Source organism: Eremomyces bilateralis (assembly GCF_010015585.1).
Source record: "Eremomyces bilateralis CBS 781.70 unplaced genomic scaffold P152scaffold_5, whole genome shotgun sequence".
Taxonomy (NCBI): Eukaryota; Fungi; Ascomycota; class Dothideomycetes; order Eremomycetales; family Eremomycetaceae; genus Eremomyces; species Eremomyces bilateralis.
Genome location: NW_022985071.1, coordinates 1,366,303 through 1,393,278, shown reverse-complemented (window position 1 = coordinate 1,393,278; position 26,976 = coordinate 1,366,303). Strand labels below are relative to the sequence as shown.

The window sequence follows — 26,976 nt, the reverse complement described above, 5'->3', positions numbered from 1 at the left end:
CAGGATAATAGATGATAAACGATCGATGATTGATGATCGACTGCTCGTGCTGTTGCTGTTCCACAGTCCGCACATAAATAATCCCAATGTCGACAATCTGGGGTGTGATGCTATGCCGCTAACCAGAGCTAGACTAAGCGGGGAGCAGGCAGCCAAGTCTGAAGTCGGATCCTTACCTCAATTTACTTAAAGAGCCATCAGCCAACACACTCAGCAGCAGACAGGAATTATAGCACGAGCAAGATATGAGGACACAGTATCGTTGTAGGCAGCAACACAGCAGTGACAGCGTCCTGGGGCCTGGAGCCTGAATGACTTCGAACTACTCTAATCAAAAAAGAAATGAGAGGAGCATGAAATAGATGGGGCGGAATGGAAGCAATGAAGCTTCCAGGGGGTTAACGGTTTACGCTCTGAGATATTAATATTGCCAGTTGGCCTGAATGGGGTGTGGTGGGAGTAATATCTGAAGGGAGTGGACGTGTCGTGGTTTGCTTGGGGGTCTTTGATGTGAAGACAAGAAGGATAACTGGATAAGACGTTTCGGCAAGGTTGAATCCCATCATCGGGACATTTAGAGTTCTAATTGGGACTCGTAACATCAGTTGATCAGTTTTGTATCTATTAATGGATAGAACACTTCTTCCATCCTCATCAATGCGTAAGTAATTATTCAACGGTGATATTCTAGTGGAGATGGGCACCTGTGAGAAGCGCGTCAGTTTCGCGTGAGATCTCCCTTGCGCCTTGTGGCCTTGGTACCTTACTTGGCTCATCTGTGCATGCCTTGTGGCCTTGATGCCTTCATTCACCTCCACGCTCACCTCTCCCTTCTGCAGCTTCCACCCCCAACCTCCAACCTCTTCACTTCTTCTCCTCCACCTCCATGTTTCACCTCCACACTTCAACAATTCAATCAATTCACTCTTGCACGAGGGAAGGCCACCATACCTTCACATGGTCCATCCACTCACCACCCACCAGAAATAAATTTCTTCTCATATCCCGACCTCCATCCAATCTCACCCTCCTACACCACATTATCGCCAACGTCCATCGCATTATCGGCTCTCCATATTCCGCCTCTCGGCTGTCCCTCCCCAGTTGAGCAGCCGTCATGGCTACTCAGGTCGAAAACTGGGACGACGATGCCGACTTCCAAGGCGACATGTTCGCCAAACTCACCACCCCCCGCACCCGCACCTCCCTCTCCCTCTCGTCGCGCGCCTCCGTCCGCTCCGAATCCAACGCCGCCGACGAAGACTGGCAGGTCCTGATCGCTCCCAACGACGACGCCTCCACCACCAACGCTATTTCCTCCGCGAAGCTCGCCGGCATTCCCATCCCGGCTAACATCCCTTCGTCCGCGCTCCTCGGCGGCACCATCAAGCGTCTTGGTAAGAAAAAGTCGCGCCCGAAGGTCGACGACGATTGGGGCGAGGACATCGAACTGCCGACCGCGGGAGGACTGAAATTGAAAACCGAACTGGGCTCCGACGCGCCGAAATGCCCCGTGACCCCGCTGACCGACCAAGACGAGTTTGACGAGTGGGCCGAAGGAAGCTTAGGCATCCGATTTGGAGGCACCCGACGCGAGCTGCGAGGTCGAAGTTCGTCCGCCTCCGGAATGAGTCCAAGTATTGGGAGTTGTGTGACCGCGGAGAGTGAAGACGATGGGTTGGACGGGCTGGTTTTGCCTGATCAACCGCTCGACTTCGGCGCGCTCCTGAAAAAGCGCAAAGCAGTCGAAGAGCCCCCGACGTCGGCTCCTCCACCGATGCAGGATCCTGTCCCTCCGAGCGATCCTTTCCCGTCGCCGATGGCGTCGCGACCACGGACCGCAGGCTCCATGCAAGGACCCGAGGAGTCCTTTGACGACCTGGATTTCGGCGGCGATATTTTCGATCCGAAGAAGCTGAAGCTGAATCGAAATGTGAAGGTCCAGAACGTCAAGCAGTTCACGCCGGCAACGAAATCTGCCGCGACCACCATCACGTTCACGGACAAGCCGCTGACATCCCGAATTCCGCGTCCCACGTCGAAATCTTCGAACCTGGCTCCGGTCCTCGAACCAGGCGCAAGCCATATGAGTCGGGTTGGCCGTGTCGCGCCCACCACGACGAGCGCGCAGTTACTCAAGGCGAAGCGATCCGCTCCCGTGCTCAGGAACCACTATCCGCAACACTCTCACTCTCACTCGCAACCCAAGTCTCATGTTCCGTTCTTACCCACCGGAGCCTCAAGTAACCAATCCCATCATATTACCGCAAAATCTTCTCTCGGATCCCTCTCGTCGTTCCGTCGGGATTCCGATCCGAACCGCCCCAACTCTCCAACTTCACGACCATTCTCCCGCCAGCGAGATCGCGGCTCCGACACCCCCTCTCGCGTCGGTATGCGAAAAGATCCCAACGTCGCTCCCGCTCATCTGGCCCGAGACGCTGCAGCAAGGCGAACCCTCAACCGTCCCACCCGCCAACGCAACTGGGGCGACGGTAGCGAACTCGACATTTTCGACGACCTTCCCACGTCCGCCACGAAGGAGCACAAGTTCACCAAGCAACCGACCAGCCGCGGTCCGCCAAAGACCCTTCGCCACCTTCCGAGCCGCCTGGGACTTAATCAGGAGAACCAGAGGCTGTCCGGGGTCGGCTCGAGTGTATCGTCCTTCCCATCCGTCCCATCTACGCCCCTTCCATCCACCCCCGGTCCTCGTGGTCCCAGCCTGCGCTCCGGGTTCGAGCCGTCGAACACCCCTCGATTTGCCCGAGACACGGCCGCCAGCCGGATTGCGCGCGAGCAACGTCTCGGCACGACGTCTAACCGCCCGCGAAGCGAGGGGCCGTTGATGCCGGTCACCACCAACTGGAAGGCGACGATCGCCGCGAGGAGCCCGACAGTCCATGCGACCAAGAAGAAGAGAGATGGTGAGACGAAGAAACCATTATTAATCAAAGGGGTGGGCGTGGGGCAAGTGAGGAGTGAGTTGACCTGAAGCCAAGCACAGCATGCACCGAGTCTGGGTGGCTAATACCGTCCAATCCATCCCCCGCTCCACATTTCCTACCCCTCTCCATCCGACACATACTGACTTGCATCCAGATGAGAAAGGCATGATCTTCAACCCCGTCCTCCACCGCTGGGAAGGCAACGAAAATGCCCTCGCTGCCTTCCACTCCAACCCCTCCACCTCCACCCTCCCCCTCCACGCCCCCCACGAATCCCACTTCCGCCACCACCACACCCACTCCACCCCCCCTTCCATCCCCCTCAACCTCTCCCCCACCCTCCACCTCACCCGTCCTCCCCCGACCCAACCCCAACAAAACCAACCCCCATCTCCCCCCCGCCCCGCCCTCATCTCCCACCTCCCCTCCCGCGCCTCCGCCTTCCAAGTCGAGCGCGGCATGCTCTTCGACCCCCGCCAAATGAAATGGCTCAAGCTCGACCCCCGCTCCCTCTCCCGCTCCACCACCGGCGGCGATCCCAACGCCGTCCTCTCCCCTGACGCCCTCTCCGTCGAGGAGGAAGACGACCCCTTCGCCGGGCTGCCTGACCTACCGGACGAGCGCGAGGATGCGAAGCGCGCGAGCTTGGCGGCGCCGCTACCTGTGAATCTCGGCACCGCGGAGAATGCGGTTTCGCCGGAGCCGACGACGAGTGGGACCGCCGGATTCACCGAGCCGATGCCGGAGGAGTTTGATCTGGGGCCGGAGTTTATTCGAAGGCAGAGGGAGGAGGAGGCGGTGTGGAGGCGAAGGGTGGCTGGGTGGGTGGATGAGGCGGGGAGGGGGGATGAGTGGCGGTGGGAAATAAGGCGGTTTGCGATGAGGGGGATGATGGGGACGGAGGGGTGATGGGTGGGGATGATTGAATGAAATGCGAAGTGCAGGCGGTGGATGGTGGGAAGTTGGAGGCGGAGGACGCGTCTTCCACTCGCGATGACACGACCATGCATCATCCATTTCGGTTCTTGAATACCCTCTTTCTCCGTCCGGCCACACCACATCGGCCTCCCTCTCACCGATTCGATCACCACGCGAACGGAACATACCGAAACCAAACGAACAAGCGACGACGACACGCTTCTGATTCACGACACACCTACGCCTCTTCTCACGACCAGCCAACGCGGGCGACGAGTTTCCACATACATGATTGTCGCTTCCACGCGGCGACCTCACCCTCACCACTCCGTATACATGGCATTAATAAGCTCGCTCGGCGTGGCTCGTTGGATGACCGCGCCAGCCAGAGCGCCACTTTCTGGGTAATGAAGGCACGATGACTACGATTCGGCGACGAATGAGGATCTGGTAGTTTTACGTTTATGATGAGTATTGAAATGCATGGAATATTTTATGATTCGAGATGGGGTTGTGTGTTGGGATGGTTGGATTGAGATTGCGATTGGGAGTGAGATGTGTGATGTGGTATGCGTTTTTGATATGTGATGAAGTATGTACAGGTACAGTAACGGATGGCGGACATGACCGTCCACCACACCTCGGGGTATGACCCCCATCAATCAACCATCCGCCATCACCTAATTCCCTCCACACCTACTACAACTCATCCCTCTCCCTCCCTTCCCCTCCTATCTCCGGCATCCCCAAAATCTTCACCACCAAGCTCGTCCACCCGGTGAAATGCTGCGTCCGCTGGCCCGCCCCCGTCTCCGGGTGGTACTGCTCCCACGCGAACCCGGTCTCTTTCCAGGAGGTGTACACCGTGGTCACGAGGTTGCGGCGGAGGGCGGCGTAGAGGGTCGTGGCGCGGGACTGGTGGGGTCCGGGGGTTTGGGCGAGAGACTAGGGGGTACGTTAGTATACGGTTGGAGTGGGGGTGTGAGGGAAATGGAAGGGGGAAGAGGAAAGCTTACCAAAAGCCTCGAAACGATCAGGTAGTTCATGTTCAACCACACCGGACTCCGCCAATAATCCTCCTCAGTCCCATACAACGCATCCCCCTTCCCCAAACTCCGAATCCCATGCTCGCTCCACAACTCCGCCGGATTGGCGATCAGATCCAACACGTCCCCCATCTTCTCCCCTGCCGGATCCATCAACCCCACCATGAACGGAAACAACGACACGTACCCCGCGTGGCACACCAGCACGTGCTCCTCGTAGTCGTCGATGCTCGCGTCGCAGTACATCTTCCGCTCTGCCGACCAGTGCAGATCGTCGACGTTGCGCCGGATCGCGGCTTCATGTTTCGCGAAGCGCGCCGCGTCATCGTCTTCGGAGAGGAAGGTCGCGATGCGCGCGAGGGAAGAGGCCATTAGCCCCACCCAGCTGAGCGCGTCGACGTGCAGCTCGCCCGGATGTGGTGGCTGGGCGCGCGGGTAGTCGTCGAGGCCGGAGGTGAGGAGATGAGTGGTGGTGCGGCCACGCCAGCGGTAGGCTTCCTTGGTGGAGAAGGCGTCGCGGTCGTAGGACTTGACGTCGCCAGCCTGGGTGCGGCGGAACCAGGCGTAGTGCTTAGTGAGGAGGGGGTAGAGGTCGCGGAGGGCGGCGTCGACGGCGCCGGGGGTGGAGAGGAGGTAAGCGCTGGGGTCGGTATGGATGTCGGTGTGGGGGGTGAGGGGGTGGGATTTCAGCGCGTCGAGCTTGTCGGCAAGGGAGGAGATGATGAGGAAGAGGGTTGGGGGGTTGGCGTAGTGTGGGTATTGCACCTGGAACTCCGCCGGTACCTTGCTGCGTGCCTCGGGGCCAAGGATCTGCTCCCGCGCGATCCAGCCGTCGTCGTCCATCAGGTTGAACCAGCTCTTCGTGATCTGCAGCGTCAGGTCGACGTCCCAGTCCAGGATCGGGATCAGGTGGAAGCCTTCGTCCCAGAGGAACCCACGGGGGAAGAACGGCCGCGACGGGATGCTGGTGAAGAGCTCCGACGGGCCCTCGAGCACGGGTTGCACGCGCGACCGCGCGTCGGCAGTCTCGTCCCAGAAGCCTTCGTTTTCCTCCTCATATTCGGGCGCGTAGGAGCGGTCGACGAGGGAGTCGCCGTGGAAGTACCCGAGGCCGCCGATGAGGTTGGAAAAGAGCGAATGGGCGAATTCCTCGTACTTGGCGCCGGTGAAGGGCGCGGACGGCTTGAAGACGTCCTTGAATTTCGCGGCGAACGACTTCTTGAGATCCTCGATCTTCGACGAAATGGTCGTCGAGGTAATCGGCTCGGGCGCGCTGCCGGAGTTGAACAGAATGTCAAACTCGAACGGTCCTTCGAATACTTTCTGGACGAATTGCAGGTTCCCAGCCCCGGCGTTGTTCGCGATCGTGTATAGCTGATACGGTGGTGGAGGGTTGTCCTTACCGTACCTTTCAATCAATTCCTCAATCTGGGTCTTCAAATGCTGGAATAATATAGCTGCGGAGAACATGGTCAGCTTGTACGACATTCAACTGGATGATACGCACGTTTTGTTTGCCACAAGGCGTCCGGCTGCAACTGCTGTGTATTCACAAACGTTCGATCCAAATGCTTCTCTTGCGCTGTGACATGGGAATGGAACGGATGCTTATTGATACCCTTTCGGTCTTCCGGGTCGCCCGTAACCGTGATAGTAAAGTCTCCAAGCGCACCGCTCTCGCCCTTCATGACAACATCACCCTCCACCCCTTCTGCCGGTACGTCGGTCTCTACTTCAAGGCCACCGAGCCCTTCGCGGGCCGTGTAGAAGATGACGGTGGTCTTGACATCCTCCTTTTCTCGCGGCTTCCCGGAGATGCGGACACCCCAATTGCCCCCCTTATCACCGGCTGCCGTGTCTTTTATGAACGAGGTCGTCAAGTCTATGCCGTTGGCTGTGTCGCGAATCGTCTGGATGCCTCCGAGCCGTGGGTCGAAAATGTCCCATCCGTACCCAGCCATGTTCTCATTCTGCTCGCAGGTATGACGAAAAGCTTTGGAGGTCGATGTCAGTGCACCGTTCAATCTTCTAGAGTAGAGATCTGGTACATACTGTGCTGAATGGACGCATAGTCTTCCACCCGTGTGAACAAGAGTCCGGTTAGAAGGCTGTTCGGTATTCTTGGCCGAGTGCCAAAGTACAAGTTGGGACGGTATGGGCCCCATAGTAAGGTATTATTCGATATCCGCTCTATATCTTGAGCTGTGTATGTCGTGTCCGCATCCACGCCGGACACGAGACGGAGCAGAAGTACGACCCAAAACATCCACATGGAATCGAGGCGCATCCGCGCCATAGCAAGTTTCGCCATATGTAACCACTCCGGAATGAAGAACTAGATCATGAGAATTGACACGAAGCTGAAATTCAGGTTCAAGTTATCGCATTGAAGTAAACGAGTGACATTGACATTGCCAACCATCAGAACTGTACTTGGAGGAGGTGAAGAAGTTAACATGTCACTGGTAAAGGAGCATCATATGCAGCTCGGAGAGACAGGGATACTCCTGCTCCGACACTAAGGGTCTTGATATTCAGGTACCATCTATTAACTGCAACTTATTTTATACCGACTGTAATGTACCTAACTTTCCTGATGCTGTACGATGTCTGTGGATACAGGGAGGATACGGTAACTTCGCGGTTGCGAGGGCCGTTGGGCTGGACTCCAGCAAGATTTCCATGTGTATAAGAGCAAAGCATGTGAAGAGGTCGATAGATCGTGGAAACGACCGATTTTCTCTAGAACACAGCGCCAATTGCCTCGATCATGGAGGCTAGCTAAGAGTATGTATACAGTGTTTCCGGCCGATGCAGGTCGACATCATCACCAAACGCTAGAAATATCCGCATCGACAACTTAAAACCTCTCCTCCCCACGTCCTACCTTCACCCAGGACTGAGAGGTCGATTGAAGCCTCCTGGCCGGTTCATGTACTGCCTGTACATTGTCTTCTTCTCCTTCCTGACCGCATAGTTCATCTCATTGCCCGGAACCTTCGAGTTTTTGGTCGTGTTGAATTTGCCGAATCCCATCATCCGCTTCATGACAGCGTCCTCGTCTTCCTCAATACCCTCCATCTCATCCGGGTCCTTCTTGTCCGCAGCATGTTTAGACGATGCTCCCATGGCGGTTCCGTTCGTTTCTGGCACATTGGCCTTGGATCGGTCGCCGTCGCCGCGGCGTCGCTCTCTGGATCGATCGGTGCGCGGTCCTCGTGGCGGTGAGCGTGCGCGATGGCCTTTGTACTTCGACTCATCTCTCCGCGGTGATCGTGATCTGGCTCGGTCGTCGCCTAGATATTTGTTAGAACCGCGGCATGAAGACTGGAGTAGGAACCCACCTCGTCGTGCGTTGTAGCGTTCTCTGCTAGCACTCCGTTCCCTAGGCCTTACCGGCTTCGACCTCCCGTCACGACTGTCGTAGTTTCGATCACCTCGAGGCCGGTCCCGCCCTGCGTCCCCTCTTTCGCGCGATCTTGATCGCGAACGCCTCCGCTCCCTTCTCCTTGATGTATCTTCGGGGCCAGGTCGATCTGTGTGATGGGTACGAGGCTTTAATTCCGAGGCACCGCGGTCCCACATATCAGAGCTATCGGTCCGCTTTGGTCGCTTATGTGGAGGCTCCGCCATGGCACCTCTAGTGGTAGGGTATCCGTTCTTCCTTTCTTGTGCCGGTTCGTGGATGTCGATAGGAAGTATTCTAAAGCAGAGAACTCCGAGTTAGGACACGGTTCTAGGACTCGATTCTTGAGTTGCGACTGAAGTTGCGATGTAGAGGTGTGATGAGTCCACGATGCGCGTGTTTGAGTTGATTGTAATGTTGGGGATTCTTTCGGGGCGTGTCAATTCGGCAGCAGAGTCCAGCGATCAGGGATGAATGGGGGGGTATAATGAATGAATGGCACAGGTTCGGGTTTACTGGGAGGATGTCAAGTTAGGTATCTTTGAACAGGAGTTCTGCAATCATCAGTTGATATTCAGTTCATCACCACAACAATTGGAATACGATGGGAAGTTTGAGAAAGGCCAAGGCACCAAGGCACCAAGGCCGCAATATATTTTGGGCTTCAGTTTGGCACCCCTTACTCTTCACTCTCTACCGTGAGTGTCTACTGATACACATCCATACGTCCAATCGCTGTTTAAAGTGTCCTGGTCTCTATGTCTATGGAAATGTGCAAAGAAAATTCGATATACGCCTGTCCTGGGGTATCAACCTCTACCAAATCCAAACGCTATGCTAAACCAGAAGAACAAAAACTCCCACCCCCTCATCCTATCTCCTCCGTCCCCGGCGGTTTGCTCTTCCTCCTTTTAAAGGAGATCTTCCCCGTCCCACCAGCACTGATTGGAGTCGTCGGGGTACTCCCAGTTCCCGGCGCTTTGCTACCTTTCCGCACCGGCGGCAATACCCCCTGGCGAGACTCAGGACCTGCAGATATCGGGACCGGCGTTGGCTTCCGAGACACAGATGTAGGCGTGCTCACGCCGCTCGCGAAGGAGCTGGTGACATTGGTAGCGGACTTCTGCGATGAGGTCACCTTCGACGCTTGCGTCTGCAGGTGCTCACTGGTCGACGAGAATACGAAGCTGCCCGGCTCGCCGAGCAGGGGGTTCTCGTCAGCGAATTCGCTGCCGTATCGACTGGCGAGCTGGAATGAGTCCCATAATAAGGACAAGTCGCTTTTCTCATCGCTGGAGGGTTCGTGCCCCGGTTGTTGGAAAGTATCGGAGCCGGGGGTATTGGCGCGGCTGGGGGATCGGGAGGTCGCGATGGTGCTGAGCTGGAGATCTTTAGAGGTTGGTGGGAGGTAGCTATATCCCTCTGCGGAGTTGAAAAGCGGTAGGGAGCTTGTAAGTGATAGAAGTGACGTCAGGCTGGTAGTGACCGAGAGCTGTGAAGTGTTAAAGATGACCTATCACAAGTGTGCTGAGAGATACATACCAGCCGATTCCGGATGATATCCCCGATCGAAGGCGCCTGATAAACATCCTCACCAACCACAAAGTAGGATCCCAGAACCGTAAGCTCATCCTCCTTCCCCGGCCGCTTTTGTCGCTCCTGCTTTCGAATGATCCATATCCCCGTATCCTGGCCATCGCTCAACTGCTGCGGCTCTTGAACCACCATGAACTCCAGGCCTTGCATGGTTTTGAGTCGGTTCTCGAAATCCGCGCGGCTTCGGAGGAGGTACTGCATCGCTGGATTGAGCTCACTCTGTTGCCGGAGGACGCCGTTGTTGGAGGTCGGATCGAAGAAGGGGGAGTTCATGAAGTAGAGGTGGACTGTATATATGAGCGACGGGCGGACGGGCATTGGTCGCGTTAAACTTACCTGAGTCCGTATGCACACCACGGTAGAATTCGACGGCTTGAGGCAGCCGCCATTGTATCTCATCAAGCTGGATCTCCATATTCTAAAGTGGTCGAACTTTCATTCCGCAAGCTTCGTGCAGCTTCAAGGCAGTTCTGGAAGCTAAATAGCGTCCTCAAGTTGAATAATTTTCCTGTTTAAGCGCCTGGGCAAGAGAAAAGATTCCGTGGATGATAGTGAAGTGCGTAAATTGAGTTAAATAAAACCCCTTAGAGCAGTTGAAGTGGTTGAAGTGAATGAAGACCGCAGCTTCAATTGAATTCGTCTGGTCAAGTCATTGATGGTGATGATTTGTTGGTGCCTGAGGCATTAAATATTCCGAGTCTCCATCTGCTCCGATGACGTTCAACTGTTCAACAACTCAATCCGACTTCGTTGTCTTGCACTAGAGACTCGTTCTTCTGGAGCCTTACGACAGCTATTCATGCAATCATGGATCTCCTACAAACAATCCGCAAAGAAGGGAGCAGGTACGTGCAATGCGCATCCTATATATCCGACCATCATACTGATCTATCGCAGAGGTGGCCGAGCCGAATTCAAATGGGAAGATGTCAAAAACGACGCCCAGCGCGAAAACTACCTAGGCCATTCCCTCATGGCCCGTACGTACTCGATCCCCCACTCAAGATACCCCGCGACTAACCTCCCGATCCAGCCGTCGGCCGATGGCAAAGCGGCAAAGACCTAAACTGGTACGCGAAAGGCGACGAAGCCGACGGGACGTCTGCCGCGGATGCGCGCAAGGAAGAACTGCGCCGCATCAAGGAAGCAGAGGAAGATGCCATGGCCGCCGCACTGGGGCTGCCGGTGCCGGATCGGAATCCGAATCAGGTACCGCTCGGGGATACGGCGACGGACTCGGATGCCAAGCGCGCGTTGGCAGAGACGGCGGGAGGTGGGGATGTAGCCGGGGGTTTGGATGGGGTGGGGAAGGGGGTTGGGTATGGTGCGTATGGTGGGGGTGATGGGGGCGCGGAGGAGGAGGTGTTAGAAGGAAGTGCACAGGTGGACAGGAGGAGGGATGCGCGTTCCAAGCCCGCAGCCGCGCACAGATCGGACAGGAGACGACACAGACATGACGAGTCGGATCGACCCGGCGAAGGCCGGCGACACCGTAACGAGCGTCGACGACACGAGCGACGACCTTCGAGATCGCGGTCAAGATCGAGAGAACGACACAGGCGTGAGCCGCCCCGGCACAGGTCACGGTCCGAGGACAGGTATAGAGGGAGGGCGCACCGGTCACGATCAAGAGAACGGCATCGACATAGACATCGAGACGAACGACGGGAACACAGAGTACGGTCCGGTGAGCGGTATCGACGACGCTCCAGGTCTCCTTGAAGCAGCATTATCGAGATTGGTTTTGATCAATCTACGAGGAACTATTCCGTCGCCCTCCAAGGCCCAGCCTGGATGAATCGGGGCAAGTAGAGTTACGCACCGCAGAAACATATTCTGTCCTGCTGCGAAAGGATGACGGAGATCGACCGACCCTCCAGTCCCAGTGGGCTTCACAGGCGAGGGTCCGGGACTGACATATCTGCACTCGGGACCATGCCTTGGATATTTGGCAGATGGTTCTAAAACACGCCCTCGGTCACCAGACTTGCATGCATACTGCGAACTGGAAGACTAGCCGATTGGCCATATCTAAGTAGCACGAAGCACCACAGTTCATTCTGATAGCTCAGACGAATTATCCCATTTTATCTATGTCCCTATGTAAAATCCATAACGAACCGATCCTTATCCTAGGGTATCTGATGATCATGTAATAATGAGCCGAAAGTGCGCCGCATCGATCTACCATCGATGCCATTCAATACGTAGAGACTACAATCCATCTCATCGTGCCATCCCAGACTCCGCTGGCCGATGTCTCGCTTAACCAACATCTTCCATCGCGAAAGGCCTGTCCCTGATGAACGCACTGATGTTGCTCCAGTACTTCGCTTCATCCAGGTATTCCAGAACCTTCATCAAAACGCGCGCCTCCGCCTCCCCTTCCGGCTTCCCTTCGGCTTTCTTCTCGGCGACGAACTCCGGGATGCATATGAGGTTGTACGGCTCGCTGCTCGCTTTCTCTCGGGAGTCGTCGATAAGGACGGTGTTGTGAGGGCCCCATTTTTCACCCTTAGCGGCCCGCGGATGGCTCTTCTGGATGCCTTTGTCCCGCCATATCGCTGAAAGTCGCTTGTACACCTGGACTTTCTGGTTGTATTGCTTGTGATTGAGCCCTAACTTGTCTCGAGCCCATTCAGCAACCAGCTTCGAACGCTGCTCCGGGGTGAGAAGCCTCGCTAATATCGCAGCGGCATTTTCGGGTCGAGCGGAAGTCCAGACCATTGTGCGGAATGAATCATCGGAGAACAGCTGGGAGAGGAACTCGTCCAGATTGGGACGAGGGACAAAGTTTTGCTTTCCACGACCACCACGGTAAATGAGAGTTCCGTTCAGGTCGGTAACTATCAACAATGGTTGCGGCTCGCTCCTTCGAATTGACTGGGTCGTGGTCTGGGCCAGATATGGCTTTGTCGGTGACGGCTTTAGGGTCGGGAACTCTGGAGGAGGAATTTTCCGCTGAGCGGCACCCAGGATATCTCGATTTACGGTACCAGGTACGCCTCGGAAATCGTCCGGATCATATTGAGGGACAGTAGCCGGCATGTTCTGCTGCTGCTGTTGCTGCTGCCCTGGATGCATCGGGAACATCATCGACGGATCAAGCATTGAACCAGGCATGGGCGGGTTGGGTAGCATGTTTGGTATATACATGCTCCCAAACATGTTCGGAAATGTCCCGCTCGGCGCTGGAAAGCCTGCTTGCATCGGAAACATGCTGTTGCTGTACGGCATGATTGGCATTTGAGGCGGCGCTTGCGAGGTGCTCATTCCGCCGAATTGTCCGCTGGAATACAGCATTTGGGACTGTGCTTGCGAAGTGTCCATTCTGCCAAATTGTCCGCTGGTAAATGGCATCCCAGGCGAGTGGAATTGACCCTCGGCAGTTGAGACAGGCAGGTTGCCCAGAGATGAGATAGGTTGCTGCATGTTGAAACCGAACGACTGCGGATTGACCGCTGCTGACTGTTGCATGGAATCTGACGAGTTCGAAGTAGATCCATTAAACCCATGAGTGAACGAATAATCTCGCCTTAGAGTTTCGCCATATGTTGACGGTGGCTGAAACTCTCGAGAGACATCCATACCCGTGGTGTCATATGTCCCCTGGTTTCTAAAATGAGGGTTCAGGTGTTGAGAGAAAGCAATATTATCTGGTTGTTGGTGTCCCTGGCCTCTGCTGAAGTGACTACCAGATTCCATTCTAGGCTCCATAGGTCTTCTCGCTCGGCTTCGATTTCGATCTGGCTTAGAGGGTATCGATACCCCTCTGACGGGAGCAGTGAAGGGATTTGCTGGATTCGGATCCGATCGAGCACCATTGTGGCCCCAATTCACCGAGTGCGAGGCATTGTTGGCCCATTTCAGTGTGTTATTGCGGGCAGAACGACCGCCCCGCCCCTTGACCCCCGATGGGTTCCGCCCGGCAAACACAATTGACTCGGAAGATCCTGGAGAGGATTTGGACGCTCCATTACTTTGAGAATTGACTCTCCACTCAGGTACTGTTGGCTCCTCCATTTTGAGATCTTGCCGGAGTTGCTTGTGTCTTTCCTGTCTCCGGTTGACCACTTTGGGCAACTTGCCACTGCGTTTTGTCATCAGTAATTGACAACAAATTGGATGACGGGTCGATGGCAGAAGTGGAGTAACCATGAATAAAGGCAGACATTCAGGTGAAATATCTGTCAATATGATGTATTGATTGATGGTTGAACTGGCGTCTGTTTATTCAATCACTCACTCAATGCCCAGTGATTGCCTACAGCGCCTGGCGCTAATCCAAAAATATGTATGCCTGTTTCGTATCAAATATCGTAACAGATATTGAAGCAGGCACCACTTCATAAGCCATGGCGCCCGTATAGCTATAATCACTGATGTTGATGTGAAGATTGCAATTGCGCCACTTGATATTGTTCCCAAGTGAATCAACATTTGATGAAGTGAAGTGATATCGCAAGGCAACAAGGCAGACGCCAAATTGATTTCGTATGCACGTGACACCGATATCCTGCCCCCACATTTTATCGATTTCACTTCATGAAGCCTCAAAAACTTCCATAGAACACATGCCCAAGGACTGCAAACGACTCTGCAAACAAATAGAGCGTGGCAATGGAATGATCTATACCTACATGCTACTGGATATAAGAATACGAACCCAGTAATTGGACAACGTCTGAACTCCAGGAAACTTCCAAACGGACCCTTGGAAACCATTCCTCTCCTGTGCATATTTCGAAGATAGCGCTTCACAAAATGGAACAACCTATTCCAGGACGATCGACTGGTCTCACGAGAACTTCAAATCCCCATTCTCACATCCAGAGTAGCCTTGGAAAACTATCTTTTGGAGCGCTGGCAAAGGCCCAAGATGCCCTCGATCCAGCTTCTACGACCAGCGGGAAACGAAAGCGTCCTGACCCTCGAGAGTCGCGAAGATCTACACAGGTCCAAAGGGGTGCAAAGGACGGTCGCAATGAGAAGAGGCCAAAGTCGTCCAACACCTCCGTTCACATCGATTCATTACGACGAAAGCATACCCAACCAGAGGGACCCGAAGACGAGTCATCTGATGATACAGATACCTCTAACTCTTCCGATGAGGATGATACCAATCCACGAGCCAGATCATCTAAACACGCTCCAGCGAGTCTACCCAGCAACCGACCAGTAACTCGTCGTCGGACCATTTTGAACTCCGAAGCCCGTCGCTCTCGAGATCCGCGTTTTGACCATGTCGCAAACAAATCCAACAATCCTCACGCAACCAACCAGTACGGGTTCCTTCAGCAATATCGCACTTCGGAAATGGATACCCTACGGGAGCAAATCCAAGAATCGAAAGGCAAAGGGTCGAAAGGAAAGCCGCCCGCGATCACTGAAGCGGAGGGGGAGGTCCTGAAGCAAGAACTGCGGCGGATGGAGGATCGGGAGCGAACTCGAACCGAAAAGGAACGGCTTGCGGAACTATCGCGAAAGCATCGGCAGAACGAGAAGGAGCTGGCGAAGTCGGGCAAGAAAGCATACCACCTCAAGAATTCCGACTTGAAGCGTCTGGCTCTGACGGAGAAGTTCACTGAGATGAAAGGCAAGGATCGAGTGAGGGCCGTGGAGCGACGGCGCAAGAAGCAAGGGGCTAAAGAAAAGAAAGCCATGCCAGACGAACGTAGGGCGCCAGGGTCATAAGCTTTTGCTGGCGTTGTCTAGCCTTGAGAGCGAATACTATCAAGTATCTGTATTGCCTGATTTCAGAACATGCAGCCCCATTATCCAAGCATTTTTGATAAGCGAGGGAGATCTTGAGCCCCAACTCGGACCTAAGAGCAGTTGGTTCGGAAGAGTTTCCTCTTCCGTCGAGCTTGCATGAAGCTAGCCGAATGGAAATGCGCGCTGCTCTGGCGGATAGGAAATCCCCCCTGAGCTGGCTAGTATTGAGCGCACCTGTCGTCCTCAATGGTCGCAGGTGAATCAGAAAAGAATATATGTGTCAGACGGGGGCGGGATGGTGTATGATGGTTAACAATAGCCTTAAATGCAATGGCTTATGGCACATGCAGGATGCACCATCAGCGGTCTCGGGTACATATCCATATGTACTCGTGCTGCTCACAAGAAGGAATCAGCTCACACATCTCTGCCGCCAGATATTGCGATGATGCCTTTTCAGTCACTGATCCACGTGACACGTTGTCTATGCAAGGGCACGTCGGATCCTGTCAGCTTTGCTATACGAGTTACGTACCTAGCATATCGATGCTTAGGGCAACAACCGAAATCTTACGTCGTTTCTCGACCTACATTGGGCAATGCATAATTTGAAATATCAGCAATACGGAAGACTATGCAACGAAGCCCCACATAAGCGCACAATTTGACATAAGCTTCGATGCAAATTTGGGAGCCATATCGGGGCTTAATACATTCAAACCCCGCCGAATAACCACGTAAGCCACCCAACGGCAGGAGTTGTTACGATGTTTACCACGGGCATTTACGTCATCTCGTGTCCGGGCATGATGGATGGTCGCGTTGTTGCGTACTATTTCATTATATATAGTATACTCCTTCGCGGTATTCACCAGGTCAAACCAGTGAGAAGTTATCGCCTTTGAAGAAAATCTACGAAGAAACATCAAAATGACCGACTCTAGCAGGGAGCCAACCTGGGTGGGACAGTTGGAAAAGGAGCTAAGCTCGTCCACTGCGAAGATACTCAAGCCTGGAACTGAGGGCTACGATGAAAGCCTCAAGCGCTTCAACGGTGCCATTGAGAAGCGGGCTGTAAGTCAAGCGATCAATATAACTTCAGAAGATCGAATAATAACGAAGTCACATAGCCCGCTGTAGTGATGGTCAAAAGCGACGAGGACATCGCGACCACCGTCAAGTTTGCTGTCTCCAATGAGGTCCTCTTGGTCGTGAAAGGAGGTGGTCATACGATTTCGGGAGGATCCTCGACGGACGAGGGCATCGTTGTTGACCTCTCGCAAATGCGCGGCGTCCAGATCAACAAAGAAACTCGTGAAATCGTCGCACAAGGCGGTTGCCTCTGGGAAGACGTAGACGTCGCGGCTGCAGCGGAAGGGTTGGTCACTGTCGGGGGCACCGTCAACCACACCGGGATTGGAGGACTGACTCTGGGTGGTGGCTACGGCTACCTCAGTGGACTGTACGGACTGACCATCGACAACCTTCTTCGGGTGAAGATCGTGCTGGCCGACGGGTCTTGCCTGGTCGCATCAGAAACCGAGAATCCCGATCTGTTCTGGGCGGTCCGAGGAGCCGGTCGAGGGTTCGGCGTGGTCACGGAGTTTGTCTTTAGAGCTCATCCAGCGCCAGCCTCTGTTTGGGCGGGCATGCTGGGGTTCACGATGGACAAACTGCATGCACTGATTGCTGCTTTCAACGAGGTCGCTGGACGAGAAGACCCGCGTGCGTGCCTTTCATTTGGATTCGCCACCCCTCCTGGGTCGAACGTGGTCATGCCACTAGCTCTTCCGGTATACTTTGGTACTGAAGAGGAATCAAAAGCCTTCTTCGCTCCTTTTTTCGCTTTGGAACCGACGATGAATTCTACTGCGGTATTGCCATCATATACTGCTGTCAATAGCCTGTTGAATCCCATGGCCAAGCATGGTGGAAGGAAAAACGGCGGCGGCTCCAACTTCACCCTCCCTCTCAACGCGGACAAGGTCTCGGACATATTCCAGGACTTCAACCGGTTTGTCTTGGCCAATCAAGGTTCCATTGAGGCGGTCTTTATTTTCGAGGCCTGGCCAAATAATAAGATCCGCGAGGTTTCGAACGAGGCCATGGCATTCTCCAACCGGGGAGCGTATCACAACGTGGCCACCTCCATGAAGTGGGAGGACCCGGCACTCGATGACGAGTTCCGCGAGTTCAACCGAAACTTTTTAAAAAAGATCGGTCGCGAAATGGGCATCGATGGTGCCGCGTCTGGACAAAAGGGCGAGGGCTCTGGCATATATGCTAACTCTGCCAGTAAGTAAGCTGTCACAGATGGGGAGTAATAGTACTAACAATATCGCAGCGGCTGAATACACCCCGCAAGAGATCTACGGCCGAAACTCGACGAAGCTTAAGGTGTTGAAAAAAAAGTATGACCCAGGCAATATCTTCTCCCCCGCGAAGATGGTGAGCCTAACGCATATGTGAAAACCGTCTTGGCTGGACCTCCATGCCGTCGTTCAAATACCACGCGGTTTTGTTCTTCATGGCCTCTTGCCTTGTGCAGTCATATCACTCCCCCGATGTACTCAATAATCAATAGAGCTTGCCACTCAGAGATATCATCATAGCAGCATAGCAGACTCATGAATGGACATATTTTATGCAACCCGACTCTATTTAACCTAAAGATTACAGGCCGTAAAATGCAAGCATATTGCATGGTTTGGTTATTTGGCTGGTGGCACACTTTGAGGGTTGTGGAAGACGTCCTTCGGATCCCACATCTTCTTAATATCCTTCAATCGAGGGAGATTCGCACCCCAATATTGCTCCTGACCATCTGCCAGATCAGGCTCCACGTACCTAGTACAGATGTTAGCTTGTAAGGCTCGGAGCGAAATGCAGGTCCTACCCGGGATAAGCACCGAACGGCGCATTCGGCAAAGCGTCACGAATTATAGTATTAACACCATTCAACCAGTCCTTCGTCTTCTGACTGACCGTCGGTATCCCAACACCGTACGACTGAACGAAGAACAGCTTGTCTCGATGCGCATAAGCGGTCTTATCCTGCGGCACATCGCTGACTGCGCCACCCGCGAGATCGAAGATCGTGAACCATATTATGGTCCCTTTGTCCTTCCCGAAGTGTTTGAAGAGCTCGGTGATCCCCGACCGTGGGATCAAGTCTTCTTTCCGGAACGCGAGAGTCTTCGTGTAGAAGGGGATAGGGACACCTCCGACGGCTTGCAAACCGACGACTTCGGCCGCATGACCCACGGATCCGAGCCAGTCCTCCATGGCGAACGCCAGTTTGCCTCCTTTCGGGAGCCGTGCTGGAATACCCGTCGCTTCGTATTCTCCTTCGGTGCCGTAGAAGACTGTAAGGACAACTGCACCCAATTCGTGCAGGATGAACTGCGATGCAAAGCGGCGATCTAGATTCGGATCGGATATAAGAGTCTGCCAGACCTCGAACGTGGACGCCATGTCTTCATGCTTTCCAAAAGTGAAGTCATATGTATACTCTACCACATTTCTGGGTTCAGGGTGAGTTCGGACTCTGAATTCGGTAATGATACCGAAACTAGCCCCCGCTCCTTTCAGTGCCTGTGAAGCTGTGAGTTGGCAGCGGGAGAATGAAGGGGGAAATGCAGAGGCCGTACGAAGAATAAGTCCGAGTTCTCTGACTCACTAGCTTTGACGATGTCACCTTTCGCTGTGACAACCGTGACATCCACCACATGGTCCAGTGACGTACCCCACATCCTCGACGGCGGTCCAAGACCCCCCTAACCATCGTACGACGTCAGCGATGCGAAGGACGACAGTCGCCAGATCGGTCACTCACAATGGTTGCGTGGCCGCCTATCCCGACTTGCGGACAGGTCCCATGGGCCATAGCTCGTCCTCCGTTCTCATGAAGCTTCTTCGTGACGTCGCCTAGTAACGTTCCCGCGCCAATGGTCGCTTGGTACTTCTCGTCCATGCTGAACTGTTGGAAGTTCACGAGGTCGACGACCACGGCACCGTCGTCACCGCCAAGGCCTAGGTGTAAGCAATATTAGGGACACATACTCAAAAATTCTATAGGGTCATCGTACCATAGTTCCTATGTACCCATTAGCATAGTTGATATATATAGGGGTAATGACTATTCTCACCCATAGGAATGCCCTCCTGATCTCGGTTGTACCTTGACCTTGGAGGCCACGGCGCACTTCACGACCCCCGCGATCTGTTCCGCCGTCATGGGACGGGTCACCGCCACTGGCGTCGGAATCTTATTCAGATTGTACGGCTTCATCCATTCCAAGTGGTACGTAAGGACCGGGTTCGTGGGGAAGGCTACACAATTCTGCTGGCCGGCGCAGACGTTTTTCAAGCAACTTTGCAGCGCTGATGAGCTGCTGGTGTTACCCATGATGGCAGTAGAGGCGCCGCCTCGGGATAGATGGATGATGGGATATCGTCCAAGGTGACAAGGACATCAGTGGGATACACTCGATATCCATCGATTGTCGGGGGTCAGCAAGGTATTTATGCTACATTTCGACGAACTGATGGTGAATACATGCTTTGATTAATACAGGACCTTTATGTCACTCAACTTCGGGTCTCGTGCTCATGGGGACTCATTGGGATACGGATACTTCCCTCTCTCCCATGCAAACGCCTCCAGCTGGGCATCCCAACCAATCGGGGCAGCATACCGCGTCGACATCATCAAACCTTGAGACAGGCTCATTGAGCCGTCGGACCCGTTAAATTCGCCGGTTTGCCCGTTCCTGAAATGCGGGTACTTTGGTTTTACGGGTCAAGGCTGCTATTCGCTTGGTGTTTGATGGTCGGATCGCCATTTGGAGGTCGGCATGTCGACGTCCATCCGTTGTTCATACTTCATAGGTGGGAGGTCGCAAGATAGACGCGGTGGATTCCCGATTGAGGAGAGTCTCGTCCGGTGTTACGGCATGGAATTGGAATTGGACGACGCAAGATTCCATCAGATTTGTGTTGCGGCTGATGTGAAGTAAGTAGTAGGTAGTACGGGATACAGCCGACGTACCTACCTCGTATGGATCCAGGGGCCGCGCCTTTGTGCAATGTGCAACCATGGTTTTCGTGTCTCATATGTCATCACAAAGATAATAGTCAATTTCATGGCTTGCATCAATGTATTGATTTTTAATGTTCAATGTTCAACTTTTCGTCAATTTTTCCAATTTTAGTTAACCCAACAACGCCTTCTTCTGAACCCTGCAAAAGTGTGCTTACCAGAAGTCTATCGCGTTACTCCGCGACAACGTGGTCGATGCGAATCAGTCTGCGAGAAGGAATAGTGAAAGGAGAAAGGGATGGTAGCGTGATGTTAGCGTGTGGCAGGGAATCTTCACTTGCCTTCATGATGTCATCTATCACCTATAGTCGCGATCGCGATCGCCCGCGCGGAGTCTCAGATCCACTCAACGGAGGGCACCGCATCTCTGTGCGATAGTGCTCCCGCTCCTCGAACTGCGGCAGCCCACGCTTACTCTCTCGTTGCTCGACGAAATAGCTCCCATCGCTGCTCGTGCTGCGAGCGCTGCAGCTGCTCGGCGTGCGGATGCGGCAGTGCCGGGCCGAGCGGGGAGATGGTGGCGAGGGGGTTCGCGCCCGGGTGTGCCGGCCCCAATAGGAGGATGGCGGCGAGGGCGGCGAGGGGGACCGGCCCGGGGTATGCTGGCCGGAGTGGGTGGACGGCGGTGGGGAGCACCCCCGGCAGTGCGAGATGAAGTGCGGGGGGACGCGCGGGTGGTATTTGGGCGGAGGGGGGTTGGGGATGTACGCTGGGGGAGGCGTGGTGGTGCGCTGCGGAGTCCTAGTAGGACGGGTATGGGCGCGCTGGAACCCGTCCGTGGGCGCTCGGCGGCGGCCCGGCTTGATGTCCTCGGGATGTGAGGGGTGAGCGGGGCGGTCGCGGCGCCGGTAGGTCCTGGGGTGCTCGGGCGGGACCACATGCTTGTGGAATTCGAGGGCGAAGTAGACGAGGGTGCAGAGGACTATGATGCCGATGATTAGGCCGATAGCCATGCCGGCAGAGCCAGTGCTGGAGGGCTTGGAGCGGCGGGTGAGGGGGAGAAGGGGAGACCAACTGGTGTAAGTGCCGCTGTGGTTAGCGCTGCTGAAGCGACTGGTGTCATTAAAACGGATAGGACTACGGAGGTCCGCGCCCGGAGGGGAGATGGGGAAGAATGCAGGCATAGTGGATGTTTCCAGATCCGGTCTGGAATCCTGCCTGAGATCCTCCCTGCTTGAGTTTTTCTGCAGAAGGAGAGGAGTCAGGGACCACGGCGGGATTCTGCAGATCTATATAGGTTCCAGACGAAGACATTGCTCCATACTACCGTGGACATAACTGGAAGTTGGCAATGAAAACAATGCTTCGAACAATACCTCTGTGCCATTGCGCTTTGTTGCAACAGTCAAAAACATGAGAGTTAGGGAAACGGTAAGGGAAGAACAAAGAAACATTGTGCAGTATATTGTCCCTTGTATGTCTATCGTCCTTTGTATTCGTTTTCTTTTGTACAGATATGGTATAGTGTGATGACATGATTCGTCTAGACCCATTCGACCGGTGTTTGGAGGACATTGACAAGGCGCTGCTCTCGGCTGCCCTTCTCAGGGAAATGCATGTATTCCCATCTCGCCGTCAAAGGAAGGCTCATGAGAATGCTCTCGACTCGGGCTCCAGGGGTATGGATTCCAAACGCTGTGCCCCGATCATGTAGTAGATTAAACTCCACATATCGTCCGCGCCGCAGCTGCTGCCACTGCTTCTCTTTCTCCGTATAGGGCAGATCTTTTCGCTTGTTGATGATGGGGAGGTAGGAGGGCAGGAAGGCGGAGAGGCAGTCCTTGACGAAGGAAAACAGCTGTTCCTGGTCTTTCTCGGACTCGTCCAGGTCGTCGAAGAAGATACCGCCGACGCCGCGGGATTCGCCGCGGTGGGTGTTGCGGAAGTACTCGTCGCACCACTTCTTGAACCGCGGGTAGTAGTCTTTGTCGTGCTTGTCGCATGCGGATTTGATGGTCTTGTGGAAATGGATCGCGTCCTCATCGAACAGGTAGCTCGGGGTAAGGTCGCATCCACCCCCGTACCACCAAGCATTTGATGTCCCGTCAGCGTTCGCGGTCTCAAAGTACCGGTAGTTCAAATGAACGGTAGGCGCCATTGGGTTGATTGGGTGTAGAACCATGCTCAATCCAGAAGCAAAGAATTCCAAGCTCTCTACATCGGGATCCAAGGCTTTGTGGTTGACACGCATCTTTGCGATGGCCGCCCTCGGCAGCGTTCCATACACCACGGAGATATTCACCCCCGCCTTCTCAAAGACGTTCCCATCCTGCAGGACACATGTTATTCCGCCACCGCCATCCGGTCTTGTCCACGAGTCGATGGTGAACTTTTTGCCGTCCACCTTCTCCAGTTCCCGCACGATTTTCTTTTGGTGTTCTTTGATGAAGGCTTCCATTCGAAGTCGCATAGGGGAGTTTTCTGTGATCCCGGATTCCCTCTTCGTCAGGCTATCGCGCTCGGCAATGGATGGGGCTTCGGTCCGTTCGACATCTTCTGTGACCTGGTATGGAGTCAGCGAACACGTGGAGCAGCTTGATCAGGGTCGTCGTATACCATTGAATAGACCAGAGCACTGATGAACACCACGCCGATTGCAATTCGGGTCTTGGGATACCACACCTCCACGGTCTGACGCCCGGGCGATCCATAGCGAACCTGCTGCTTCCACGCATCATTGGCATACTGCCGACATTGTTGTACTGGTGCTCTCGCGGTCAATTTCCGAGGCAGTTGGCGGGAGACATTGCGAGCCGCAGAAGCGCATGCTCTGCTGCGGAGGCCAAACACATTCATGCTGCTTTTCGGGGGAAAGGCAACATCGCAATGGGCGAAAGATTTCAGAGGATCACGAGCGAAAGCCGACAGATATATTGAGGCTCTCGGAGTAAGAATGGAGCCGTCACACCACCATGGCACGCCGATCAGATTATCCTTGGGCTCCTCCGACGGACATGGGTGAGGTTTGATGCCGAGGCGGGCTGATGCCTTAAAACCTCAGGAGAGAACCCTCCAACCCTCCAGCATAAGTCTGCATAATGATAATGTGGCGGTGTAGTACCCTGTCACGTGGAGTGGCTGGGTAAAGCACTAAAGCTCCCTTGTGATCGGACCAATCAAATGACACCTCGAACAACGGTAACATCTTCCGTTCACCTGGAAAAGAACCTGGATCCAGCATATGCGACAGCAGGGTACAACACTGAAGGTATATCAATCCCCAAATGTGAGACCAGAAGTCCAGAATGACTGTGATGTGTTGATGGCGGTGACAAGAGCATCTGACGCAACCTGGATATCAGATTGCGGCTTTGACGTGACAAGCGCGGAGTCACAGGACGTACGTCAGGATGGGTCTTTGTCTTTGAAGGACTCAGACTGGTGACTGAGCAATGAAACATGTCCTTGTAGTTTGTACTACTGCGTCCCTTCGTATGAATCATCACTGATAAACCCATCACATGTCACTTGTACCTCTATAGAGTTCTAGATCGTTTGAAGCATCTTGACATTTGTAATACTGCCTACTCCGTACAGAGTATCCTAAGGAGGCTGAGCAACAAGCACAGCAGCGGAACGATATTTGGTCCTGAAACTAGCGCTAACGGTGACCGGTCCCTGGTTACAAACACGCACCTTCCCCAGCTCTCAGGCTCTCACCCACGTCTGGCGTCTGCCTAATCACCGCTCCTGCCCCGCTACTTAGACGCAGCTGGCTTCTGGCTTGCTCACCAACGGTCAACTCACCTGTCACCACAACCTACCTTCTGTTCTCACCGCCGCAAACCTGAACTTAGTAACTCCCTCACACCTAAACATTTCCTCGTATCGTCCTTAAATCCTCTCTCGCATCCCCAGCTTATCGAACCCGAGACCCCTCCATCTTCCTTCATATCGTCCGTCCGTCCTCTCCACCATCATGCGATCCAAGTTCAAGGACGAGCACCCTTTCGAGAAGCGCAAGGCTGAGGCCGAGCGGATTCGCCAGAAGTACTCCGACCGCATTCCGGTAAGTCGCCACCGTCTCCTCAACCGTCGCAGCGATCAACGGTGCCTTCTGCTGGCCCTTTTCCGCGTGGATCAACTTGTGCTGACCATCGCTCGTTATCTAGGTCATCTGCGAGAAGGTCGAGAAGTCGGATATCGCCACCATCGACAAGAAGAAGTACCTGGTCCCCGCCGACCTCACCGTCGGCCAGTTCGTCTACGTCATCCGCAAGCGCATCAAGCTGTCGCCGGAGAAGGCCATCTTCATCTTCGTCGATGAGGTCCTGCCCCCGACCGCCGCGCTGATGAGCAGCATCTATGAGGAGCACAAGGTAGATATTCCCAGCGATGAGGAATAATAGAACTAGTTACTGACGATTTCACAGGACGAGGACGGCTTCCTGTACATCACGTACTCCGGCGAGAACACGTTCGGCGAGGCGTTGTGAGGGATGACGATCGACCGGCGATGGATTCCAACCTCGCCCATCCGAATATTTGACCTGGCGTTGGGGAACCCAAGCCGCACTATCACTCGTGAAGGCGTTCGGTCAATCATGTTTTGTTATATGCGATCGCGGTCTCATCCTTGATGACTTGGACAAGTTGCTGAAAGAGCTGCAGAGCAGAGGATATGGATCTATCCTCCTGCGCAAGAACACAGAAGGCCGTTGAGTAGAGGCGATGCGGAATCGCTCGGCCATGGGATAGCTTACAATCTTCATCATTACTGTATTCGGTGCTTCTTAAGTCTATTATATAGCATCATATCAACAAAGGTTCGACCCGCCATCCTGGTGCCAAGCGTCTACCTCTGAATCGTGCATGATCAGTGATCACAAAGTCGTTGTTATTCTCGGCATATACAACATACATCTAAATAATAGTAGGCGTAGTCAGTAGAGGATCATTGATGATCCTGCCTACAATAGTGAGTAAAGCGCATAATGCTCCATGCATGGTCTGGATTGTTTGCGTATGATGGAGATGTCATAGCTCAGCCTTGAACCCACCCTCCCGCTAGCACCATGCCGAGCCCAACTCATCAATTATCAAGAGCATCGACAGCGTCCATCTCCCGCTTCTGAACCGCTATTCCGAGACGCAAGCGCTTCATACTTTTCCTCACCTTTTCCAACCGTTTCCGAGACGACCATCCACTTCCACATCACCACAACCGCCCCTCCCTCCAACCCAACCCAATCCTCACCATGTCTACACCACGCCTCACCTACATCCTCTCCCGGTACACCCCCCACCTCCACCCATCTCTCCGCCCAACTAACCCTCCCAGGAACCTCGACCCCATCTTCGCCGTCGGCATCGGCACCGCGGCCGTCGCGCTGCGCATCAACCGCGACGAGAAGGCGAAGGGGTTCGCGACGAAGGATATCGTGGAGATGCTGCGGAGAAGGATTAATCTGGCGGTGGCGCAGTTGGGGGGGAAGCCGGGGGGGTCGTGATTGGGGGGATGAGGTTGGGGACGGGGAATGATTATACAACGGGTGGAGGGGGAAAGGCGACGCTGCCTTGGGCGCGGGGAGGGGCTCACGCGGATACTGATGTGCGATACTGCGGGTACATAATCCGTTGAGGCTGCTGGGAGCAGAAGAGCGGAATGAAGAGCTGAGGCTGGTGGAAGTAGTCCTTATGTATAGGCTCATCATCTCGCTTATGGGGTTATGGGGACCGGTCGAGCTACCTGTCTGGTGTTGGTCAATTACATCGGCTCGCGAGGTCGCGGAACAATCAAGCGACCTACTTGAGCGCTGATAAAGGGCTCTTGGGAACACCGTGGAGTTGGGAGTTGGGACGGAGCAAATGGGACTTGTAGTGGAAGAAGACATAGGTGTAGGAACACCACGGGGTACAACGAGAGCTCCGATTTGCATTCATCTTGTTCCTACAATATATCACACCGGTGGATCCACAGACGAGCCACTGTATAGTACTACATATGAGGACACCACAAGAAATCAATGGTATCGAAATGTAGCGACCGTCGGTAAGGAGAAATTTTCATCGTTGGTACTCCGTCGCTCCAGCTACGGTGCATAATGGGTTATGCTCTTGGGCACGTAATAGAGGAGAATGAAGTAGCATCTCGAAATCGAGAACCAACAAGCTCCTACAATAAATTGTGCCCGTAAATGAGTAACGAGAAAAGAAAAACAGTAGGAAGATGCGAAAGTTGAAGATTTACTTCATATAAGCAGCACGTGACCGTATGACTAATCCGAGCCACGCCAACCAATCAAG

At 54.2% G+C, this 26,976-nt stretch overlaps 13 protein-coding genes across 13 annotated transcripts; 6 read left to right on the top strand and 7 right to left on the bottom strand.

The window, feature by feature from the left end:
• Window positions 1-865: 865 nt before the first annotated feature.
• P152DRAFT_456901 (uncharacterized protein) lies at window positions 866-3,247 on the top strand (the record flags this gene model as incomplete). Its single annotated transcript, XM_033679116.1, has 2 exons — window positions 866-2,981; window positions 3,103-3,247. Coding segments are annotated over exons 1-2 (1,907 nt in total), but the record flags the coding sequence as incomplete, so codon positions are not given.
• A 1,158-nt stretch (window positions 3,248-4,405) lies between these two features.
• Window positions 4,406-7,345, bottom strand: P152DRAFT_456900 (mannosyl-oligosaccharide glucosidase). The gene is made up of 4 exons (XM_033679115.1): window positions 6,965-7,345; window positions 6,420-6,905; window positions 4,883-6,369; window positions 4,406-4,811 (listed from the first exon to the last, which is right to left on the bottom strand). The coding sequence occupies exons 1-4, from the start codon at window positions 7,206-7,208 to the stop codon at window positions 4,566-4,568; spliced, it is 2,463 nt and encodes an 820-aa protein (XP_033536260.1). The 5' UTR covers window positions 7,209-7,345; the 3' UTR covers window positions 4,406-4,565.
• Window positions 7,346-7,438: 93 nt separating this feature from the next.
• P152DRAFT_456899 (DUF1777-domain-containing protein) lies at window positions 7,439-8,889 on the bottom strand. Its single transcript, XM_033679114.1, has 2 exons — window positions 8,257-8,889; window positions 7,439-8,208 (listed from the first exon to the last, which is right to left on the bottom strand). Exons 1-2 carry the CDS (start codon window positions 8,543-8,545, stop codon window positions 7,802-7,804), a joined length of 696 nt encoding a protein of 231 aa, XP_033536259.1. The 5' UTR covers window positions 8,546-8,889; the 3' UTR covers window positions 7,439-7,801.
• Window positions 8,890-8,978: 89 nt separating this feature from the next.
• P152DRAFT_456898 (MED6-domain-containing protein) lies at window positions 8,979-10,531 on the bottom strand. The gene is made up of 3 exons (XM_033679113.1): window positions 10,251-10,531; window positions 9,861-10,201; window positions 8,979-9,810 (listed from the first exon to the last, which is right to left on the bottom strand). The coding sequence occupies exons 1-3, from the start codon at window positions 10,327-10,329 to the stop codon at window positions 9,187-9,189; spliced, it is 1,044 nt and encodes a 347-aa protein (XP_033536258.1). The 5' UTR covers window positions 10,330-10,531; the 3' UTR covers window positions 8,979-9,186.
• P152DRAFT_456897 (uncharacterized protein) lies at window positions 10,517-11,063 on the top strand. Its single transcript, XM_033679112.1, has 2 exons — window positions 10,517-10,759; window positions 10,812-11,063. Exons 1-2 carry the CDS (start codon window positions 10,722-10,724, stop codon window positions 10,978-10,980), a joined length of 207 nt encoding a protein of 68 aa, XP_033536257.1. The 5' UTR covers window positions 10,517-10,721; the 3' UTR covers window positions 10,981-11,063.
• Window positions 11,064-12,179: 1,116 nt separating this feature from the next.
• P152DRAFT_393681 (uncharacterized protein) lies at window positions 12,180-12,962 on the bottom strand (the record flags this gene model as incomplete). Its single annotated transcript, XM_033676214.1, has 1 exon — window positions 12,180-12,962. One exon carries the CDS (start codon window positions 12,960-12,962, stop codon window positions 12,180-12,182), a length of 783 nt encoding a protein of 260 aa, XP_033536256.1.
• Window positions 12,963-14,481: 1,519 nt separating this feature from the next.
• Window positions 14,482-15,781, top strand: P152DRAFT_281734 (DUF947-domain-containing protein). Its single transcript, XM_033674926.1, has one exon. It carries the CDS (start codon window positions 14,679-14,681, stop codon window positions 15,606-15,608), a length of 930 nt encoding a protein of 309 aa, XP_033536255.1. The 5' UTR covers window positions 14,482-14,678; the 3' UTR covers window positions 15,609-15,781.
• Window positions 15,782-16,559: 778 nt separating this feature from the next.
• Window positions 16,560-18,098, top strand: P152DRAFT_393377 (FAD binding oxidoreductase; the record flags this gene model as incomplete). Its single annotated transcript, XM_033676193.1, has 3 exons — window positions 16,560-16,703; window positions 16,760-17,924; window positions 17,974-18,098. The coding sequence occupies 3 exons, from the start codon at window positions 16,560-16,562 to the stop codon at window positions 18,096-18,098; spliced, it is 1,434 nt and encodes a 477-aa protein (XP_033536254.1).
• A 242-nt stretch (window positions 18,099-18,340) lies between these two features.
• On the bottom strand, window positions 18,341-20,037 carry P152DRAFT_472363 (FAD-binding domain-containing protein; the record flags this gene model as incomplete). Its single annotated transcript, XM_033681148.1, has 6 exons — window positions 18,341-18,476; window positions 18,526-19,223; window positions 19,280-19,405; window positions 19,465-19,661; window positions 19,718-19,725; window positions 19,778-20,037. The coding sequence occupies 6 exons, from the start codon at window positions 20,035-20,037 to the stop codon at window positions 18,341-18,343; spliced, it is 1,425 nt and encodes a 474-aa protein (XP_033536253.1).
• A 995-nt stretch (window positions 20,038-21,032) lies between these two features.
• P152DRAFT_447956 (uncharacterized protein) lies at window positions 21,033-21,854 on the bottom strand (the record flags this gene model as incomplete). Its single annotated transcript, XM_033678020.1, has 1 exon — window positions 21,033-21,854. One exon carries the CDS (start codon window positions 21,852-21,854, stop codon window positions 21,033-21,035), a length of 822 nt encoding a protein of 273 aa, XP_033536252.1.
• A 303-nt stretch (window positions 21,855-22,157) lies between these two features.
• On the bottom strand, window positions 22,158-23,475 carry P152DRAFT_456893 (Coproporphyrinogen oxidase). The gene is made up of 2 exons (XM_033679111.1): window positions 23,287-23,475; window positions 22,158-23,233 (listed from the first exon to the last, which is right to left on the bottom strand). Exon 2 carries the CDS (start codon window positions 23,126-23,128, stop codon window positions 22,214-22,216), a length of 915 nt encoding a protein of 304 aa, XP_033536251.1. The 5' UTR covers window positions 23,129-23,233; window positions 23,287-23,475; the 3' UTR covers window positions 22,158-22,213.
• A 944-nt stretch (window positions 23,476-24,419) lies between these two features.
• On the top strand, window positions 24,420-25,468 carry P152DRAFT_281762 (light chain 3). The gene is made up of 3 exons (XM_033674927.1): window positions 24,420-24,739; window positions 24,843-25,049; window positions 25,104-25,468. Exons 1-3 carry the CDS (start codon window positions 24,650-24,652, stop codon window positions 25,164-25,166), a joined length of 360 nt encoding a protein of 119 aa, XP_033536250.1. The 5' UTR covers window positions 24,420-24,649; the 3' UTR covers window positions 25,167-25,468.
• A 460-nt stretch (window positions 25,469-25,928) lies between these two features.
• On the top strand, window positions 25,929-26,180 carry P152DRAFT_393484 (uncharacterized protein; the record flags this gene model as incomplete). Its single annotated transcript, XM_033676203.1, has 1 exon — window positions 25,929-26,180. The coding sequence occupies one exon, from the start codon at window positions 25,929-25,931 to the stop codon at window positions 26,178-26,180; it is 252 nt and encodes an 83-aa protein (XP_033536249.1).
• Window positions 26,181-26,976: the final 796 nt, after the last annotated feature.

Coding starts and splice junctions, on each gene's coding strand:
- P152DRAFT_456900 (XM_033679115.1), bottom strand. CDS start 7,208: ATGGCGCGGATGCGCCTCGATTCCATGTGGATGTTTTGGGTCGTACTT. Junction 6,370..6,419: donor CGCCTTGTGGCAAACAAAAC/GTGCGTATCATC, acceptor TGTTCTCCGCAG/CTATATTATTCCAGCATTTG. Junction 4,812..4,882: donor TGATCGTTTCGAGGCTTTTG/GTAAGCTTTCCT, acceptor CGTACCCCCTAG/TCTCTCGCCCAAACCCCCGG.
- P152DRAFT_456899 (XM_033679114.1), bottom strand. CDS start 8,545: ATGGCGGAGCCTCCACATAAGCGACCAAAGCGGACCGATAGCTCTGAT. Junction 8,209..8,256: donor ACGCTACAACGCACGACGAG/GTGGGTTCCTAC, acceptor ACAAATATCTAG/GCGACGACCGAGCCAGATCA.
- P152DRAFT_456898 (XM_033679113.1), bottom strand. CDS start 10,329: ATGGAGATCCAGCTTGATGAGATACAATGGCGGCTGCCTCAAGCCGTC. Junction 10,202..10,250: donor TGGTGTGCATACGGACTCAG/GTAAGTTTAACG, acceptor TCATATATACAG/TCCACCTCTACTTCATGAAC. Junction 9,811..9,860: donor ATATCATCCGGAATCGGCTG/GTATGTATCTCT, acceptor AACACTTCACAG/CTCTCGGTCACTACCAGCCT.
- P152DRAFT_456897 (XM_033679112.1), top strand. CDS start 10,722: ATGGATCTCCTACAAACAATCCGCAAAGAAGGGAGCAG. Junction 10,760..10,811: donor ATCCGCAAAGAAGGGAGCAG/GTACGTGCAATG, acceptor GATCTATCGCAG/AGGTGGCCGAGCCGAATTCA.
- P152DRAFT_281734 (XM_033674926.1), top strand. CDS start 14,679: ATGGAACAACCTATTCCAGGACGATCGACTGGTCTCACGAGAACTTCA.
- P152DRAFT_456893 (XM_033679111.1), bottom strand. CDS start 23,128: ATGGAAGCCTTCATCAAAGAACACCAAAAGAAAATCGTGCGGGAACTG.
- P152DRAFT_281762 (XM_033674927.1), top strand. CDS start 24,650: ATGCGATCCAAGTTCAAGGACGAGCACCCTTTCGAGAAGCGCAAGGCT. Junction 24,740..24,842: donor AGTACTCCGACCGCATTCCG/GTAAGTCGCCAC, acceptor CTCGTTATCTAG/GTCATCTGCGAGAAGGTCGA. Junction 25,050..25,103: donor GCATCTATGAGGAGCACAAG/GTAGATATTCCC, acceptor ACGATTTCACAG/GACGAGGACGGCTTCCTGTA.